This window comes from Amaranthus tricolor, chromosome 14, assembly GCF_026212465.1.
Source record: "Amaranthus tricolor cultivar Red isolate AtriRed21 chromosome 14, ASM2621246v1, whole genome shotgun sequence".
In the NCBI taxonomy this organism is placed as follows: Eukaryota; Viridiplantae; Streptophyta; class Magnoliopsida; order Caryophyllales; family Amaranthaceae; genus Amaranthus; species Amaranthus tricolor.
In genome coordinates, this window is record NC_080060.1 from 10,340,368 (window position 1) to 10,362,386 (window position 22,019).

The window sequence follows — 22,019 nt, forward strand, 5'->3', positions numbered from 1 at the left end:
AATTTTTAGTTAGTGTAATCTCTGATACAATAATGTCTAGATAAAAGGTCAAAATAGTTAAATTAAAATCTCTGAATTTTACCAACCTTTGACATCTTTTAACCTTTCATTATATTATCCAAATTATAATTGAGATACTTATAAAAAAAACAAATTTAAAAATCAGTGTAAAGGTGATTCATGAGGTAATATTGATAGAAAATCAAGCAGCATATCTTACTGCCTTTAACTCCTCCATTAACAAAAATGAAAAAAATGATGTCATATTCGTATTGAAATTGTGTAAAATCCTAATTGTTATTTGTTGCTAAGGTCAAAACCAACTTGTTCCAAATAACTTTGGCTTCTTCTTTCTCCAAAATATTGATAACAAACATTTTAAACTCATGCAAAAATTTAAAATTATTAAAATATTATGAAAGTGTCACATCACTATATACTTCTATTTCTCTTTTCCTAGTCTTTCTGCCTTGTCTTAAGTAGCATTATTCATCTAGAAATTTTTAGATTATAATTTTAAATCATTTAACTATATGAATAAATTACATCTCTTGAATAAAAATTTAAAATGATTTAAAATATTAGTTGACGTCTTAAAATATTATATATACTCTATTAAAATTGTCATTGTATATTTTATATTTTGTACCCTTATTACTTCTGAAATAATTCAAAATTTATCAACTATATAAGTGCTCATGTATATGTTCATAGCTCTATTGTGAACAAATCATTATGTTTCTATTTTTATAATTTGGTTATGCTAGGTTAATGGATGAATTTTGTTCACCAAGTTTTGGGATTTTATTAACTTAACTATTAAGTTTGGTAGTATGGAAGAGATGGACCCAAATGGTTATCACTAATTCTCTATTGAGACCATTTTACCGTGAGATAATTTTATTTGGGTTAGTCTAAACTATTAAAAAAAGTTGCTTCTTGTATTAGCATAAATTAAGATTTTTTTATTTTTATTTTTTACGTTATGAACAAATCGTACGAGCACCATGATCCAACATCATTTTGTGAGGATATGTAACCGTTTATGTTTTTGTTTTGGTTTGTGCTCTATTTGTGCCTATATAAACTACACTTCTTGTCTTAGTTAATTAAGTTTGCTAATAGTCACATCTAAAGTTACCTTACTTTCTCAAATACTATCATTGATGTATTAGCCTCTCTTCCGCAAACTCATTTCCCAATTGAATTTTTATTAAATTTTAATCTTTTGTCGTTAAACATATAGATAATCAATATAGCTTAATGCTAAGTGTGGATGTTGCATAAATTAAATGAACCATGTAATCTTGTTTATTAATCAATACAACTACTCTTTCTTTTTCAACTTTTCTATTTATATTTGACGCTTCCGCAGCAGCAATTCTTACAAACTAAAAAAAGTTTATTTGATGGGGTCCATTTACATAATACATGCTAAATTTCTCATGAATTTGATGTTTTATGGTATCATTACCATTGTTAGCAACAAATCAAATATAACATAAAAATATATATTCAATCCTTTTTGTCAAAGATAGAAATTTTTGTTGTTTTTTAAGATTTATCTGTTATAAACAATGGTTTTGGGGTATGAAGCGTTGGAAATAACTTATATGTGAGACATGATTTCACATCGTTAAAATAGTGGGTTGTAGACTTACATATATGTTGGATGTGTTAATCTTTCTACAACCATATGATTTTGGGAAACAATGAGCCACATCAAATGTATGTGCAAGTCAACGTTTTTGACCCATGGGTTTGTAGACTTGAGCCAACGGGCATCCCAGTGTCCACACGAGTGGGCCACCGTGAGTTATGTGACGAATGGTCACGAACTAATATGGTATCAGACTCGAAGGTGGTTGCTGGTATGATGTGGCTCACATGTGAGGGAGAGTGTTGGAAATATTTTATATGTGAGACATGATCCGCATCGATGAAATAGTAGGTTGTGGACTTGCATATGTATTGGATGGGCTAATCTTCCTACAACCATATGGTTTTGGGAAACAATGAACCACATCAAGTGTATGTGCAAGTCAATGCTCTTGACCCGTGGGTTTGTAGGCCCGCGTCCACGGCTATCCTGTATCTATACGAGTGGGACACGGTGAGATTATGTGACAAATTTTCAAAGGACTAATATGAACGCAGAAGAAAACAAATAAATGTTTATTAAAATAGATATCAAAGATTTATCTGTTTTACCAGAGAAAGAAAAAGTTTATTGGTGCATTTTTTTCAAAGGTTTGTAGGGAATATATTTTTGACTTTCAATTTATTGCTTTGCTCTATAATTCATCTGTTCTTTTTTTATTTATCTCTTTTGTGGTTTATGTCAAAAAATTTGTTATGATTTTGGCAAGATCATTCACTCTTCTGTAATGGACTAATGTTTTGATTTAGAAATGAATCATTGTTATGTTTATGTTGTTTGTTTTCTAACTAATATTCTATTTATTTTATTATATTACTATTAAAATTTAATCAATAAATTCGATCAAATAATTATAAACTCAATAAATAAAAAACAAAATATCTAAAATTATTAGAAATTAAATAACTAATTAAATTTTGACAGCTAATTTTGTGGAAAAGAACTACTTTAGAGTTTAGATAGCTAGTTAGATGAATATGTAACCAATAGTTACCTAGAAAAATACTGCTACTCATAGCTACCATGATTATTACTAGCTACTTTGCACTAGTGAATTAATCAAGTATATTTTATTATTCATTAAATCAAAATAAAATCAAATATTTCATATAAATATTTTTTTTAAATGAGTTTAATATATTATCTTTTACATATATAATTAAAAATTAAAATATAATAGGCAGATTATATTTAATTGACATCATTTATTTTTTTTAAAGCCGCTCGCTCCGAGTAACTAATAATAGAGTATATGAAAGGTTTGTGTCACAATAAAACAAATGTTCATAATTATTACACGCAATCAAGTGTAAAATATCTTAGCCAATTGGATCCAAAACTAGAGTACAAACATCAAGAAAAATTCAATTTATGGTAATCTTTGATATTAACTTGCCAACTTCTCTTCTTGAGAAGCTAATCATACTACATGTACTTGACCAACTCAATAATTTTTATTCAAATAATATTCAAATGATCTTCCAATTTAGGAGTGAGGAAATCCCAACTTTTAACCATATTTTTTAGCATTTCAATTTTATCTGACATTTGAGATTGCATAATTGTATTAGTTGGATTATATAAATCCAAATACTTAAGAATTAACCAGCTAACCTCCTTTAGAAACTACAAATTTATCAAATGCTAATGTCACAACTAGATAATGTCTCGTTACCTAAATAAAGTGCACATATGGTTACTATTATTGAGATTGCATACAAACTCCAGAAATGACCAATATTACACATATACATCCTGAAAACTTTACAAGACCTCAGGCTACTCCACACTAATTAAGCACACTTACCTATTTATAAGTTCTTAAGAAATTAATTTTTCTTGAAAACAAGATGCTACAAACTGGTATAATTATCATTTATCACAAACTTTTTTTTTTTTTCGAAGTTGGAGTTTAGGTATTACATCCATCTCAACTTAAATAACCAAAGTCTTTGTTGCACTTATTAGTCGATCTCTTTCAAGCTTAAGGATCCTCTACTCTTACTAGGTAAATTGACCATTATACGGATTAGCTATTGTTTTAGGGTTATTTTCTCTTATGCCATTTGTAGCATCTCGAATAAATCATATGAATAGTGACTATTTTTGAAGGTTGTAGATAGAGGTGTTCAATGGGGCGGGTCGACCTAACGGGTTAAACGTCGGCTCGCATTTTAACGGGTTATTAGCGGGTAGGGTCAATAACGGGTTGGGTCATTAACTGGCCTTTGTGTAAAGGGTTGGGTCGGACAATTATAGGAATCAGTTATAAAAAATATTTTACCACTTTTTTTTTATATTTTTATATGATATTGTTATATTCATAGTTGCATTGACCTAACGGACCATAAAGTATAATAATAAAAAAAACTATTTAATGAACTTTTAAAAAATGGGTCAAAGTGGGTCGTATTTAAACGGGCTTGACCCGTCCTAGCCCGTTTGACATTTGACATGACCCGACCCGACCCGACCCTTTAAAATTTTGACCCAACCCGCCCTGACTCGACCCGTTAAACACCTCTAGTTGTAAACTAACACCATAAACCTACATAGGTACAACTCTTTATCCTCACTAGCTCTTGCGTACTCTCGCAACTTTAAAATGTCATCCATCCCAATAAAAATAATCTACATAAAATGCATTTAATGGTGAAATTCTCACAAAATAAACTTGCTTTAGAAAAAAAAAATCATATCTTATTAGTATGGATAGTTTTATCAATTTTTCATAAGGCTCAACTCAATATTTGTTAGGAAATCAACATAATAAAAAGCTGAAACCGATGATTAAAACCTTATTATAAAATCTTTGTCACAAAGAGAAGTCAATAGATAAAAAACAATGAAACATATAAAATCTCTAAGCAAGCTCATTTGAATAGCTACCCCAATTAATTGTAATTTACATTGGGCTAAATTGTTAGATAAAGAACTTTGCTTGAAGACAAATGATACCTCTTCAGAAATTCATGATCGCTATCCACTCATACACAAACACCAAAATTTTATCATCATCATTCTGTATTCCGCCCATAGAAAACTATAATTAGAAATTGGAGAGAAAGAAAGATAAAATTTAATACCCATAAAAAAGAGTGCGGCAAAAAAATCTCTCCACCCGAAAAAGATCAAAAGATGAATCCTCACGAAAATGAAAACACTAGAATTTTATAATGTGTCAGAATTTTATTATTTATCCTAGAAGTCCAACTGAACCCGTAGCTAGCTTGCTTCATTGCTTGTGTTACCCTAACAGCCTGTTTGGTTAGTGGTACTAAATGGTGGTAATAAAAATAATTTATAGTGTAAAATTTCATCAAAAGTTTCATATCATTCCCATAATAATGAAACTTTGATCACAAAAAAGATTTTTTATTTACAAATTTTCATTACCACTTAATACCACCTCTCCCAATGGTAATACATTGGAATGAATTTTATGAAGAAAATGAGGTAATTGAAGTTGGATAAGTATAGCCATCAAGGTAGCCAATAAATTTTCCAACCAAAATTACACAAATTTTTTATTTCTATTACCACCGTTTATTATCACCTACTAAACGTACCGTAAATTCTTTCAAAGTTTTCGAAGACATTTGGTCACATATGTGGAGCCACAGATCTAGGAAAACTCTTTAATATACATTTTGACATTAAAAATATGAACCCCTTAAAAGTGAACATTATTGAAGGATATTTGTTTTTGGTGAAGGAAGATGAACCATGCATACCAAAGTAGTTGAAGACTTCAAATTTTTTTTATTTTTTTATTTGTACACTAACAAATATATTAGCTAGGGCTAACATGAAAAGACTAAGCTTTTCAGGCAGATCATAAGTGAGAGACAAAAAGACAAACAAGATGACTTGTTGGGTGATGATCATGTTTTTAATAAAATTAATAAGATTTGAGGAACTATAATAAAAGGTTATGAAATATCAACTGACCGCCTCATAATATACGATAATTTAGCGTAATTTATTAGCTATATAAAATATTAAATTTTCAAAACAGCAGGAATATATATATATATATATATATATATATATATATATTAATCTTATGAGTTTATATATATATATATATATATATATATATATATATATATATATATATATATATATATATATATATATATATATATTAATCTTATGAGTTTAATTTTTTAATTTAAAGTGTAATATATATAATTGATTGAATTCAAACTCAAGTACATCCTCTCCTTCTCAGGAAAAAGTGATAATATATGTTCGTCGACCTTATTAATAATCCCGTTTGTTGGTGCTAGTATTGCTTTCTCTTTAATGTACGCTTTCTTTTTACTTTTGCTGCTATTAAAATAGAAATCAATAGAGTTACATTGAAATCTGTATTACATACAGAAGATTATTTTGTTTAATATAATTACAACTGAAGTATATAAAAATAGTGTTGAAATTAATTGAAAAGATTCTATGCAAATAATATTGTGATTTATTTTATTTAGTATATTATTAAATATATAAAACTGTGATTTTGTTTATTGATTTGTTTCATCTAGGTAAATATAAATTTTCTTTAAATGCAATTTGTCTCGGTCAATAAATAATTGTTACCCAGTAAATATAAATTTTCCAAATTCAAGATTATTTAGTTTATCAATAAGAAAAACAATCTCTGCAAATTTGTATCAGCCAATAAATAATTATTACTTAATATTTACAATTTTGCCTCAGCCAATAATTAGAAACAAATATGACAACTATCTATAAAAATCGAAAATTGATTATACTATAAAATTAAAATTTTGTTTAAGATAATGAAAGATTTTGTCTTTTGCAATGCTAATAATATTATTCTAAAAGACTTCATTCAAATTATACTATAGTTTATTTTATTTATAATTATTTTGAAGATTCTATGCAAATTATTTTGTGATTATTATTTAGTATATTATAAAATGATTTTAATTAAAGCAAGTGCTTATCAATTATCAATCAATTTATGCAAATTTGTCTCATCCAATAAATATCAATCAACAAAACCATCAAGACAAATTTGTCTCAATCAGTAATTAGGAAATACAAATGGCAATAAAATTTTAAAAGTGTAAGTTTTTTTTATTGCAATCATAGTCAATCATCCTTCAATTTGTGTAAAACTATATTACGCAATAAATTACAAACAATGTAAAATCTCTGCTAATAAGCATTCAGCTAATAAAAAAATTACACATGGCAACATAAACTGTCATTCATTAATTTACATCAAAATTATTAGTTTATATAATTGGACGGAATATCTTTTCTAATAATTAGAACAATCTAATGTTTTCCATTTTCCAAACATTTTTTTATCTTTTCTTATTTTTTATAATCGTTTTTCCATTGAGCGTTGGATATATAAATAATTTATGTATATTAGTATTTTTTTTCTTCAGATTTATTCAACTGTAATAATGGTACAATATCTTAACTTTAAAATTACAAAATGAAAAATCTATTCTGCAACTCAAATTTTCCCTAAAGCAATTAATAAAATTTTGATTTTTTTAAATAAATTTTTTCTACTATATTCATTTTCTGGAAATAAAACATCAAAGGAACGAAAATTTTGTCTTGTTAAACTAAGCTTAATTTAAAATTTCTTTTTTTTATAATAAGATTACTAAGAGTTTCTTTCATCAAGTAAATCTGGCAAATCAGTTTAATTTACACTTTTTTCTATATCACTTTTTCTCTGATTATCAATGCTGATTTTTTACGTATTCAATTTAAATAATTGCACTAAAAATCATGTATACAAAAAGATTTTTTAAGACATTTAATATGGTACTAGTATAAAACCCGTGCAATACACGTAGTTCTTCATATGAAAATAGGTATAAAAATATAATTTTAATAAATCACTTGTTATCTATATTAAGCAAATTTTAATAAATGTCTAAATTTCTAGTTGATTAGATTAATCAAAATATTTAAATTATTTAGTTTATAAAGATAGTAAATTTATGATATCTAATAAATTTAAATTAATAAATGTTTTTATAAATGTTGATCGCTCAATTTATTTTATTAATTTTTGGGATGGCTAAATATAACATGTTAGTTAATTTATTTGACACATAAGCCAACACAACCCACTAAAATCTTTTCATCTAACAGGACGATTTATAAAGATATATGTGAAATTTTTCAGTCTTTTTATTAGGTTGTATGATTTCACATGATATATTTGATAAGAACTTAATAATTGATTATTTATTTTTAGTAGTTATTTATACATTCATCCATTTATTACATTATTATTATTATTATTATTATTATTATTATTATTATTATTATTATTATTTAATATCATTTATTATATGTTATCCAAACTAGTCTAATTTTATAAAGATAATATTACTTGCATAACTGATAAATTAAATTAAATCTATATGTATCTTAACACCAACAAATTCGAGCATCTATAACAATGAAATTATAATCATGAGTCAAAATATATTACATTTATTATATATATATATATATATATATATATATATATATATATATATATATATATATATATATATATATATATATATATATATATATATATATATATATATATATATATATATATATTGATTCAGGGGTTAGTCCATTTACTAGGGGAAAAATAGCCAATACCGATACATCAAAAATTAATAATAAAATGACCAACGCACTAGAAAAATTTATATTTAAATAACATATATACATTAACGAATAAATGATAATAGAATGACAGACAAACATGTAAAAATATTATTATATATAAAAATTTAAATTTTGAATTGACTGACATACTGGCAATATTGTTATATATAAAAGTAAGTTGAAAGTTTGAGTTTTGTTTTTAAATGGAAAAAATTAATAATTAGAGACCTAAAAAGTTGAAAAATAAGGATTGTATGGAGTGTCTCAAAAGACAAAACGTTTTATAATTTTTAGTAGTCTTAAAAAATTATTACTACATGAAGAATTAAATTGTTGACTACAAATTTCATTTTTATTAATTTGACCATTAAACTTTATTTTTATTTGTGATATTTAATCAGCTTGTACTTAATACATCAAAATTTTTAAAGGAGTCGAGTTAAAAATAAAATTAATTGCATGTTTGGACAATCGAGTCGGGGCATCGTCAACCTCATGTAGCTTCGCCCTGAGTAATTAAATAAGTTAATTAAGACTATTTTATTGATTTAATCATATCTACGTACCGTGGAAGCTTCTTAGGGCCAACGAAAATCAATTAAAACTATAAAACAAAAAGGTTAATTATAAATAATTTACTTACTGTTTTCGTGGGTCATCAATATTTCTCTATATCCACTTGGTAATATTTATGTTATTAGTTATGGATTTATTATAACCATTGCACATGCAAATGTAATTAATAATTGGACTATGAATTAAGATTTGATTATTTGGAATGACATTTGTAATTTACAGTTAATTATGGATTAAGAAGTTGTTGAAAGTGCTAATGGATAAACGAAAACAGATAAAATGTAAAGTTTAATATACTGTTGCACACATGTGCGTGGTAGCATTCTTTTGGATTATATCGAATATTGTATGAGACTGTTTCATTATAAGATAGAATTATATAATTAATTATTTATTTAATTGATCATTTTATAATTATAAGTGATGATTTTATGATTATAAGTGATCACTTTAAAACTAAAAATGTCAGCATAACCATGTTGAAAAATTTAGGAGCCACGTACAATACTTTTATTTTGCGCCTTATGTATAGTAAATATATTATTAATAAACTCAACATAATTTTTTTATTAACTTTTTCATATAATAGAGAAAGAGGGTGCTTTGTGCGGTTAATCACCCCACACACCCTCAAAGACCCCTGTGAAAAAGTAATCATTTTAAAACTTTAAATTATTACTCTAAGATTATAAATGATCATTTCAAAACAGTATTTATAAATTAAACCACTCAATAAAGATTGTTTTGAAAATCTGTGTTTGGATTAATAGGAATTAGGGGATCTTAATGTACACCAAGTCTCAGTCTACGATTTTGGTAACTTAGATTAATTTAGTCATAACTCACGTAAGGGTATAGAGATTGTATATGCTGCTGAATATATTACTCTCTTAGAAAATGCTTTCAAATTAATTTGATTGAGATTCAGTGGAAATTGAAATTTGGTGGGAAAATAAGATAAAAAAATAAGTGAATAAAAAAAAGGACTTATTAAAATGGAGAGAGATAATAAGTATGCGGATGAGATTTAAAGAAAGAAAGTAGAGTCATTCCCAAAAAAAAAGGGTGCAAAATAAGTATTACAATCTAAAATGAAAAGATGTGCAAATTAAAAGAAACAAGGAGAGTATTATTCAATGTTGTGAAGTTTTTAACCGCTCAAATATGTACTTTGAGCTAATTTTTATTGAGAAAATTAAATATATCTCAATTGGATAAGTTTATTAGAACTCGTTTGATTGACATAGAATTTCAATTGACACTGGAATTAATTTTTCCTTGGAAATAACTTTGCTCGTAAAATATATAGGAGTTTGATTTTTGTGTTTGGTAACATCCTCAATGCGCAGTTAAATTGCTACAAGTTTTAGAAATCAAGTTCTCTTGGAATTTTAACTGATCACAAATTATTTTAACATTTTGTAAGAAATTCAAATTCGTACATTAGTTAGTGTCAACCATTAAAACAAGCTCTTTGATTTATATGATTTTGGCTAATATATAAACAAAATGCTTTATTTTTTGAGGGAATTTTCTGAAAGCTCTCCGGTGAGTTTTGAACAATTATTTTGCACAAATGACTCATAAATTATCATTAGAAAATTCATGTATAAATCTATTTATCTTACGAAGTATTTGATTTTATATATAGCCCAAAATCATAAAAGCAATGTTAATTTAGCACATGTATATAGAGATGAAGTGTTTATAAGGATAGGTCGTCGGTCTAATAGGATATACCTTATATCATTTTTTGACATTTAATGATGATAATTTAATGAAGTAAATAATATTCTTGATAAGATAGCTAAATTATTCATATTTATGTCTAAAGATTTTATTCTATTCAGAGCTACTTCTCCAATAATTTGGTAAATCTTTATAAATTGCCCAATTGAAGTAAAGCGTAGGTCTGAAGGTAAATCCTAAGAGAGATACCAAATAATAAAAAGAAGCAAGAATTCCTAGAGCAGTGCGACATGCACTGAGCCCTTGACTGAACCAATTAAGTAAAGACAATAAGCATTTGGATTTTGTATGATCGTCTTCTTTAAGCAATACAATAGTCAATACATATATTTTAAATTATAATACCATTTAATTATATTAGAAGACATTTTGCTCAATTTAACATGCTTATTTCAATAGAATTCAAAATTATGAATGGGCCGGTGCGAGTTGAAGCAGGCTGAGAGAACCCGTTTTATTTATAGCTCATTTTATATAAGACCGTCTTACCATGAGACATGTTCACAATATTTATTCCATTTGAGTTATAGATCAATTTAAATTTGTAAATATTCACTTTAAGGTTATAAGTGATTACTTCAAGAATATAAGAAGTGACCACTTTACAATTGGAAGTGATCACTTTAATTTAGGTTATAAGTGATCACTTTAAAATAATAAGTGTATATTAAGCCAACTCAATAGAGATAATTTACCATGAGACTATCTAATTTGAGAATTTGTATTTTTTTTTTTAAATTTTAGTATGCTCAAGTCGATTAGCCTATTTTCATTTGAGTCTGATCTGACACTTATTCAGCCATTGCCGGCGATTGGGTTTATTGTTTTTCTTCTATTAGAAAAATATTTACTTATCAAAAAAGGTATGGTTATATGTAGGGGAGTTCAAAACCGGATACCGGGTCGACCCGGATCCAGAAAATCGAGTACCCGATTTTTCGGATACTTGAAATTCTGATCCGGTTCCGATCCGCTTTAAATCGGGTACCCGGTTTAAACTGGATCGGAAACCGGATACCCGATTTTGTTAAAAACTTGTTTTTTTTCCTTATTTCTTTTAACATTTTTTTTATATATAATTCAAATGCTAAATCTCTATAAATACTTAACTTAATTAGTCATAAACTATTAAAATACAACCATTAGTTAATTGAAATACAACTATAATTCCATAAATTCATAAAGTTACACATCTAAGATCTAACTATTAAAAAAGTAAAAGCAAACGATTAAAATTTATAAGTTGAAACTTCAAGCTCCATTAGTCATCTTCAACGACGTCAAGAGTTTCATCGATTATGACCTCCGGATGCTTCAAAGTTAATGCATTACCTAAACCAAGAGCACGAACAGTCAAACAATATAAGGTTAAAGGAAAAATATTTTTACTCTTAAATATTAAATAATCAATTGAAAAATAACTAAAATTTATACTAATCTTCCTCCATTTCTTCAAGTGCAAGTAAACTCTCCTCTATTGCTAAAGGAGTTCTAGAAATACGAAGTCAATATTGTGCGCAAATAAGGGCTTTGGCCATCTTTGGAGTCAATGATGTTCGAAAATCATCAAGAATACGACCACCAGTACTGAAAGCAGATTCAGAAGCAATGGTAGAAATAGGTATAGCAAGCACATCTTTAGCCATCTTTTGAAGAATGGGATACCTTTTTGTTTGATCTTTCCACCATAGTAAAATATCAAAGTTAGAATCATGAGGTTCACTTGCATCTTTTAAATACCTATCCAACTCCCTTTTTTTTACATTGGTTAACGAACAACCTGTCTCCATTTGATATCTTGAATTCATTAGTTCAATAAGGTCCATCTTCCCCATTCCTTGAGTCCCACTTTGAGTAAAAATGGAAGAGGTTGAAGAGGTTGAAGTGGAGGAAGTAGCTCCACTTGTCTTTGGTGGAGGCATAGAACAAGTATAAGAATCAAACAAATTTTGAAAACCATTTTAATCTTTAGTGACAAGAGAGTAGCTTTTGTAGCATCATATGAAGCATGCACAATCCAATCAACATCATTCCACTTATGCCTAGGGTCAAGGAGAACAGCTACAAACACTAAAATATTAATATTATCAATGTTTCCATAATATTTGTCATATTTTGCCATCATATTGGTAGCCATTTTCCTCATACCCTCATCATCGGCACTCATGTTGTTGGGAAGCAATAATCTAGTCCCAAAAATCTCATGTGCATAAGAGTTGCAAGTTACATAACGACAAGCAAAAAATCTCAAAGTTGCATCATAAAAAACACTCAAGAAAGGTAAGAAAGTAGACATTTTCTTCCAATCCTCTTCAGTAGGAACACCACCAAACTTCTAAAGTAACTTAACTAAAGCAGAATCTTTCATGCATAAAGAAGCAAATGACTTTTTAAATTTGATAGCAGATTCAAGCATTAGGTAAGTTGAATTCCATCTAGTTTCAATATCCAAAACAACAAGGCTTTTGCTCTCCTCTTTGTCCTCTTTTATGCATTCTGTAAACTTGTTAAGCCTAGCAAGAGAAGACCTTACATACTTCACAAGAACACGAACTTTCAAAACAAAAAAATTAACTTCATTCAAACCATCTTTCACAATCAAATTCAAAATATGTGATGCACATCTCATATATAGGTATTGACCCTCTAACAAACCAGTATCCCAAATGTTAAGTCTTTTCTTAAGGTAATTGGCCGCTATGTCATTTGAACTTGCATTATTGTCTACGGTCAATGTCATGATATTTTTCAAACCCCAATCAATCAAGCATTTTTCAACAGCTCTGCCAATAAGTATTCCCTTGTGACCAGCAATAGGACAAAAGTTTATGATTTTCTTTTGCAAATTCCAGTTATCATCAATAAAATGTGAAGTCAAACACATATAACTTAAGTTTTGCCCCGATGCCCAAGTGTCTGTTGTTAGACAAATCCGTGACTTAAAGTTTTAAAAAAACAATTTCAACTCATTTCTTTTTTCAATGAAAAGACTATAACAATCTCTAGTGGCAGTGCTACGAGAAGGAATCTTAAATAAAGGATTCAAAGACCTACAATGCTCACGAAATCCTTCACGTTCAATAAAAGCAAAAGGAAATTCATCCACAATAAGCATTGTAGTTTTCCTACACAAATCATAATCAAATTCTCACAATTCGGAACACCAGCATTATCAACACTACCATCCTCATTGAGTCTTCTAGCAATATCAAATTCAATTTTCTTTTGCTTCATATCCAAATTTGGAGGAGATTTTTTGCATCTTTCAGTATGATTAGCCAAAAGGAGTTGTTCCATTTTTGCTAGGATAACTAATAGAATTTTGCAATACTTACAATGAGCAATTATTGAATGTAATTCATCAACTGTGTAATGATCCCACCATCTTGACCTATTACTCCTCATACCAGTAGTTGCACGAGGTTTTTTTTCTGATTTTTAATTGGTGATCTTGTATCTTCATCCTCATCGAACAAGCGATCAACACTCTCTTCAAATTGAGTTCCTTCATTCGGTAGTGAATTTCCATTATCATCAAAAGACGACCCCATGTTCTATACAAAACATATATTAAAGAATTTCCATTAGCTTAAATTAGGACATCTTTATTTCACACTTTCAGTTATTAGATAAACTTTAAAAATACAAGTGAATTGGTACTACATCAAGTAACCATTATCGTAAACTTTATAGTTAAGTAAAGCCTACCAATTGAAAAGAGATTATCAATTATTGTTATCATCATAAATTCATAATGTACAAGTTATATTATAAAACAGAATATTAAAGCAGAATTCAGTTACCAATTATCATCATAAATTCATAATGTACAAGTTATATATCAATTATCATTAGTTCATTACCATCATCAGTTCATCACAATTCACAATCAATTACCAATCTAGTGAATCTACCATCATCATATACAAGCAGAATTTAGTTATATATGATCTACCATCATTATATACTTCAAAAATATTGAACAAGTTGAACAAATATCAGAATTTGAATTCAAAATATTACATTAGCATTTAAATCAAACAATTATCAGAATCAAATATCAAAGATAAATGGCAAAATGAAAATGATAAAGAGCTACCGAAAATCCAGATGGTGGTGGGTAAGAATCTATGTAAATCTTCAAATTAAAATTGTAAAGAGGGTCTGAAAATAAATTGCACAGACAAATATCAGAATTCAACTTCAAAATATTAAACATAAATATCAAAATTCAATCAAGATTACAAGCAATAGGAGTTCACTTTCATCAATCACCTTGCAAACTAATAAACCTCTGCGAAAATGGCAAAAATGCGAAAATGGCTAAATAAATCTCTGTGACAAAATCGAAAATGGCAAAAAACAAAATTAAATAAATACCAAAAATCAGGTTTATTTCGGATTAAGAAGATCTTGAGAAGAAGAAGAATGGTGATGAACTGAAAGAAACTTACCCAATTAAAAACGGTGAAGAAGAAGAATGACAGTGGTCTGGATTCTTGTCGACGTCTCAACGTGAATGGTGAAGAAGAAGCAAGATGACGGTGTGAAGATTGAAGAAGCAAGCAGCGGCCAGCAAGAATGAAGACGGGATTTCAAAAGGCCCAAGGTAGATTTAGCCAATTTAGGGTTTTGAAAATAAATTTTTTTTAAAAAAAATACAAATCGAATACCGGGTACCCGGTATCCCAAATTTTGCGATCTGTATCTGACCCGAATATTCGGTTTTAAAACCGGGTACCCGACCCGAATTATCCGAATTTAGTAAACAAATTACCCGGCTTTAAAAATGGGATACCGGGTATTCCAGATCGGGTTTTTCAAACCGGATATTTTTGAACACCCCTAGTTATATGTACACTTCTACGTATGTGCCAGGTTAACCAATCAAGAAAGGAAAAAAAGGCAAATATGTATATACGTCATCAAATGGGTGACTGAATTTAAAGCTTGATGAGTTAACATCGCTTTTGCATCTCATTTTGTTCAGCTAGAAAAGAAAATATATAACATACAATCATGCATGTAGTCATAGTTTTGTGGAACACTTTGAAATGTCAAAATTTATGGTTTGAGATTAATTTTAAAACTAAACTCTTTTCTTTATAAGAATGTTAACTCATTCTGCTAACTAACTATATGATGAAAATGCACTGTTTGAGTTTAACCAATTCTTAATGATCACTTAATCCCTTTATCCCTCTGTTCTTTTTATTTTGTGTATGTTAACAGAATTATTTATTAATTTTTAGTTTTAACATCCAACCAAATTAAAACAAGTTGGTCGAACAAATTTATCGATCATTATCATCATCCTCCTACCCAGTGAATTCCGCTTATAGAAAAACTATGAATAAATCCTGTGAAGGGAAGAATGGTGGCAACTCATACCCATAAAGGAGAACGCGGCCAAAGGAGTCCTCCGGCTCGAAAAAGATAAAGAGACGTAACTATGCATGAGTGATAAATTAAAAGCCTATAAATAAAATAAATTAGTAGAACCAACTACAAAATAAGAAAACAAAAAAACTAATAATAAAGAAACGAGAGAAGTAGGAGGGTAAGAACACCAAAAGGTAATCTAAGAGGACATCTGTAGTCTAAAACATAGATATGACGCCTCTAACTACCCCTATCTCTAGTCAGGCCCTCAAAGAGGTTTAACTCATACAAGTCAACTCTTATTTGTTCATCCTAAGTTCTTTTGGGTCTTTCTCGTCTCCTCTTACCCGCTACTATAATGCTTTCTACCTTCCTCATAGGGGCGTTGAAAGTCTTTCTCTGTACATGTCCAAACCACCTCAATCTATTTTCTCGCATTTTTTTTAGAAATAGGGGCTACCCCTAGTTTGTCCCTAAACTCTTGGTTCTTAATTCGATCCATCAATGTGTGCCCACACATCCACCTCAGCATACGCATTTCAGTAACTTTTATTTTATGTTCAAAAATCTTTTTTACTGGCCAACATTCGGTCTCATATAGCAGAGCAGGTCTAATTAACGCCCGACAGAAATTTCTTTTAACTTGACTGTTGAATTCTTGAAACAAATTTTTTTTTTTTTTTTTTTTTTTTGTAGTTTGATTGGTTACAATCGTTTTGCTTTTTTACAAATAGTGATTTGTGTTGATTTATTACACTTGCTTTTCCTAGGTACATTAATTTTTTTATATGATTGAACTTGTAATTATTTATATGATTGAACTTGATTTAACTAAAATGGACATATTACTTCCTATGTACAACTACAAGAAAGATAAATGAGCTTTATTGATGGAGTTGATGAATAGTTCAAACTTCAAACCCTTGATAAGATTATCTATGTTTCATACAATAGTATAGGAAATGTTTTTTACGTAAAAAACGTATGTATAAATAGTATCAGAAATAATTGTCTAAACTAGTGTCCATACGTTGATTGTCGTCTTTCGGTATTAAAAGATATAATTGATTATAAAAAGTTGTCTAATTTTTCTATGCAAATTGCTTGATTAGTTTAATGGTCTTACTTAATCTATCTCAATCATCTGATTTGGTTCACAAATTTTATATATTCCAATCCATTATAGCTTCAAGAAGGGTAATAAAATAGTAATAGAAAATTGCAAAAATAAACTTTTTAATAATCAAAGTCTCATCACTAGAGATATGATAATATACATTTCATAAAATTTCTAAGTACTAAAATTTATTCTTAGTACTAATTAATACTAGATAATTTCCGTGCAATGCATTTTTTTTTCATTTTATTGTTTTTTATTATTATTTTAAAAACACAGAAAAGAAATTGTAAATTATTGGTTATTTATTTTTAATGAATTAATAATTTCATATATTAGCTAATATTTCATTTATTTTTAATTTTAAAAATACTATTTTACAAGTTATGTATGATGTTATTGATATTATTTTAATATTTACTAAGTAAGCATAATAAACTATATTAAAAATAAATTCTAATATTAATAAATTGTTTTGAACATATATTACAATATTAAATTAAATGAAATATTTAAAATAACGATAACATTTATATACAAAAAATAATTTAAATAATAATGCAAATATAAAATTAAAAATAGCTTATTTTGTGTAAGACTATTTGAATGTTGAGACGGATCCATGTAATTAGCTCAATTATCTTAATGATCATTATATTGTAATTGACAATTTAAGAATTTATGAATAGAAAAAATATTTAAAGTAATTATGTCTATTTAAATAAATAAATGAATAAATAAAAGAAACTTAGAGTATAAAATTAAAGTAAATATCAGATGATTGCAAAAATGAAGTTGTTTGCTTTACAAATGTAAATATTCGTTTTCATCTTTGTCTGACCTTTAATCTTTATTCACCAATTTATCTCTCGTCTTACCTCTAGATACATTAGGTAGATTATTGAAAAATTGATTGCATTAACCAATTTCAATATTGCATTTACATATTTTGATTAAATAAATCAATTCCAATGCATTTAGGTATTGTTGAGAAAATTCACCAATTTCAATATATTGATTATGATAATATTTACTAGGATTAATCAATATTAATCAATACCAATGAAAAATCCAATTCCATTATATAATAGGATGACATCATCATCCTATATTGAAGGAAAAATTTTACTCTACAAGATGACACTTCATAAGTTCGAGAGTATGATAATAAGTTATAGGTATAGAAGATTTATTACCAACAACCAAATCGACAATAAATACTTCTATATAAGTTGTTGAATTCATTCTTATTGTTTTAGTGATTACAATAATGATTATAAAATAATGTAAAAGGGCCGTAAATAAAAATAATGTATAAAGAATTATTATAAAAAAATTAATGAAAAAGGTCATCTTTCTGCAAAATTTGCTTCAATTGTAAATTCAGGAAAATTAAAAAGAAAAGAAAAGGGAAAATATCCCAGAAATGAAGAAATGACAAAATAGAATGCAAAGAGGATACCTTAATGGCTTAATCTAGCTACCATATATGCTATAGCTAATGAGGTGTCATTAGAATAAGAAGAATAATAATAATCCTAAAAAGTTTTAATCACCAATTCAAAAATGGTGACAATTACAATACCTAATCCTTGATTAAGGTGTCATTCTATTGGTCATTTTAGGTTCCTTTTCTGAATTAAACAAATACATCCATAAGCCTTGCTGGCCAGGTTAATTTCTTTACCTTCCTTTAGGAAGCCCTTCTTCAATGCATTATCATATTTATGTGTGAAATTATAGTGTATATAAATATACTTTATCTATTTTATTATACTGATTACATTTGACTTTTAATGTACTTCTATGTATTATTTTGATCATTTATATGTTAGATTATACGTATATTCAAAAATATCTTATTGGACAATTTTAGCTCATTTTGATGCAAATAGAGGGTTGAATGGTCAAACTAGGTAATGCTAATGTTTGGTAAACTAGCTGGTTGAAATAACTTATTGTTATAAATAAGCTGTTTTTGAACAATCTGCTTATAGTAGCGAGTTCAAAATCAGCTAGTCAAACTAGTTGATAAAATAAGATGGTCAAATCAACAATGTAAATCTGCAATCAACTATCAGCTAATAGCGATTAACCCTTTGCCAAATACCCCCAATGTCTACTATAAGGGCTTGCTTGGATTGAGTGTAAATATTTAAGGGGTAAATAAAAGTCAAAGTAAGAAAACAAAGTTAATTAGATAGAAGTTTAAGGGAATCTAGTTGTTAGAGAGGTGAAAGAATTGGTTAGAAGGTAATGAAAATGGATAAAATAACTCTTTTTTCCATCATATTGGGGTATAAATTTACCCTAGAGGAGGGTGAAGGAATAATTTTCTCCAAATAAGAGAAATCATTATTTTTTTTACTCATCTTTTTTTAGCTTATTCTCATTATACATCTTTCACAAGTATTTTAATTACTTCATTTATCTTTATTTCACTAGTTTGACTTTTTTATCCTCTTAAATATTTATATTCCATCCAAGCGACCTCTAATAAGTAATAACCGCTAGCTACAACTAGATCTTACCACAAACTTTGGAAGTGATGGATGACGATAAACTATACCCATATAAAAAATAAGAAGATTGGGGTCAACAAAATACTAGAGAATGACTTGCTAGTTAATATTAATAAATAACTAATATAATTAAACCTGATTCGAAAATGACAAAAATTTTGAAAACTCTTTCCTTTGTAGGCCTATATAATACCCAAAGTCCCACCAAGAATATCAACCAGTAATCTTACTATCTCTTAGCTACCTTTCTCTCCTTCAACCTCAAATTTCCAAACAAATAACTAATAATTAATTAAATATGGGTAGGTCACCATGTTGTAATGACATTAGGGAATTGAAGAAAGGTCCATGGACACCAGAAGAGGATGACAAACTTGTCTCCCACATCCAAACTCACGGCCATGGAAGTTGGCGTGCTCTTCCCAAGGCGGCCGGGCTTAATAGGTGTGGTAAGAGTTGTCGATTAAGATGGACTAATTACTTAAGGCCCGATATTAAACGTGGTCGTTTTACTGAAGTAGAAGAAGACATGATCATCAAGCTTCATTCGGTTCTCGGGAATAAGTAAGTAATTTTATCACTATAATTAAATTGTATATTCATGTTTATTAGTAAAACACGTCTCTATGCTTATCCATCTTTTTACCTGCTCTTCACCCAATACACTTTACAATTTGTTTTATCATTTTGACTAATACATTTTCAGGTCGATTCTAAATAACTTATTTACAAATTGTTGTATGAAATAATCTCAAATGCGGGTTATAATGAGTTATATAACTTATCTAATACATACTATTAGAATATATATGAGCTCCTTGTTACAAGCTCATAGTTATTTCATCTCTCTCACATATATCGCACACATTTCTTTTACTTTGCTGCAATTTTTTATATGGAAGTATGTATGTTACTAAATTATCTTTTATTCTTATATGAACATTTATAAAACTCTTTTAATATTAAGAACACAATTTAAATTGTTGAAATATTTCTTAATTAGTGTTTGTGCAATATGGCAATTTCTTGGATATGATAAATCCTTTTTAAAACTTTTAATAGATACTTTCCAATATTTTTCATGTGGTATTAAATTATTAATTGAGTTACTAAGTATATACAATTTTCTTTTTTAATATGTTATAGGTGGTCTAGAATTGCAGCTCATCTTCCAGGAAGAACAGATAACGAGATTAAGAATTATTGGAACACTCGTCTAAGGAAAAATCTTCTCCAAATGGGTATAGATCCTGTTACACACAAGCCAAGAAGTGACCTTAATTTGCTAGCTAATCTTTCTCAACTCCTTACAAACCCACCAAATTTAGGTCCATTAATGAACTCTTGGGAACTCAATAATGCCCTTAGGGTTCAACCCAATGTCGCCGCCGAGGTAGCTAAACTTCATGTCTTACAACACATCTTCCAAATCCTAAACACACCCAATTCATCATCATCACTTCAAAATTTGCATCAAACTATGCCATTAAACATGGGATTTATTCCCCATAATATTAACTTAAATAACATTAATATTTCTAATAAAAATACCACAAATATTCCTATAAATTCTAGCTCTCAATTAGGGTTTTGTCAAGTTCCAAACTATAATCAAGAAATATATCAAAATTTGGATACAAATTGTGATAAAAACTTGAGCAATAATACTAGTTATGAAATTCTAGATGAGAATAGACTTCCTTCCTTAGTTAACATTTCTCCAGAAGCTTCTACAGTTACTAATCAAGTTGAGAGCAACACAAACTCCACTAATGGCGGTTCATGTGTCTGGAATTCCAACACAGATGAATTGTTTCAAGGTTGGGAAAAGTTACTTGATGATGGCACCAGTGATCTGTGGAAAGAATTCATAAAGTAAGTATTAGTTTTATTGATATCATTTTATATGAAGTATATAGTTTAGTGTATACGTGATCCAATTCAAAGTTTTTGCCTTCTAATCTAATCGATTTTTTATTGACAAAATTGAAGAAATACACAATTGTTTGTTCATATACTACAACAAATTTAGCTTTTTACGACATTAAATTTAGTGGCATTATGTCACTTATTTATATTTTTAGTATAATAATAATTAATTTTTATTTTAAGTTCCACTACATACAAAATAATTTAATGACACTTTATGTGATCTTTAGTGGTATATATATGTAATTATTACTATAGTTTTTAGTGATATTTATGATAAATATCACTAGATAATTGTTGGTTTTTTTTGCAATTGCTATGTTTAGGATTTGTGAGAGTTTTTAATGAATTTTTTTGAGATCGTATATTAACTAATTAATAATATTATGATGATCATGCAGCTAACGGTTTGCATGGT

The 22,019-nt window shown here is 28.0% G+C and overlaps 2 protein-coding genes across 2 annotated transcripts in view; one reads left to right on the forward strand and one right to left on the reverse strand.

Moving 5' to 3' along the window:
• LOC130799624 (uncharacterized) overlaps window positions 1-22,019 on the reverse strand; it is a 417,568-nt gene that overhangs the window by 308,461 nt on the left and 87,088 nt on the right. The window lies entirely within an intron of this gene.
• LOC130799280 (transcription factor MYB41-like) lies at window positions 19,905-21,551 on the forward strand. Its single transcript, XM_057662383.1, has 2 exons — window positions 19,905-20,236; window positions 20,819-21,551. Exons 1-2 carry the CDS (start codon window positions 19,971-19,973, stop codon window positions 21,549-21,551), a joined length of 999 nt encoding a protein of 332 aa, XP_057518366.1. The 5' UTR covers window positions 19,905-19,970.

What these genes read in the sequence shown, in the direction of transcription:
- LOC130799280 (XM_057662383.1), top strand. Translation starts at nt 19,971, where the DNA reads ATGGGTAGGTCACCATGTTGTAATGACATTAGGGAATTGAAGAAAGGT. An exon ending in CATTCGGTTCTCGGGAATAA is followed by an intron (nt 20,237 to 20,818) that starts GTAAGTAATTTT and finishes AATATGTTATAG; the next exon opens with GTGGTCTAGAATTGCAGCTC.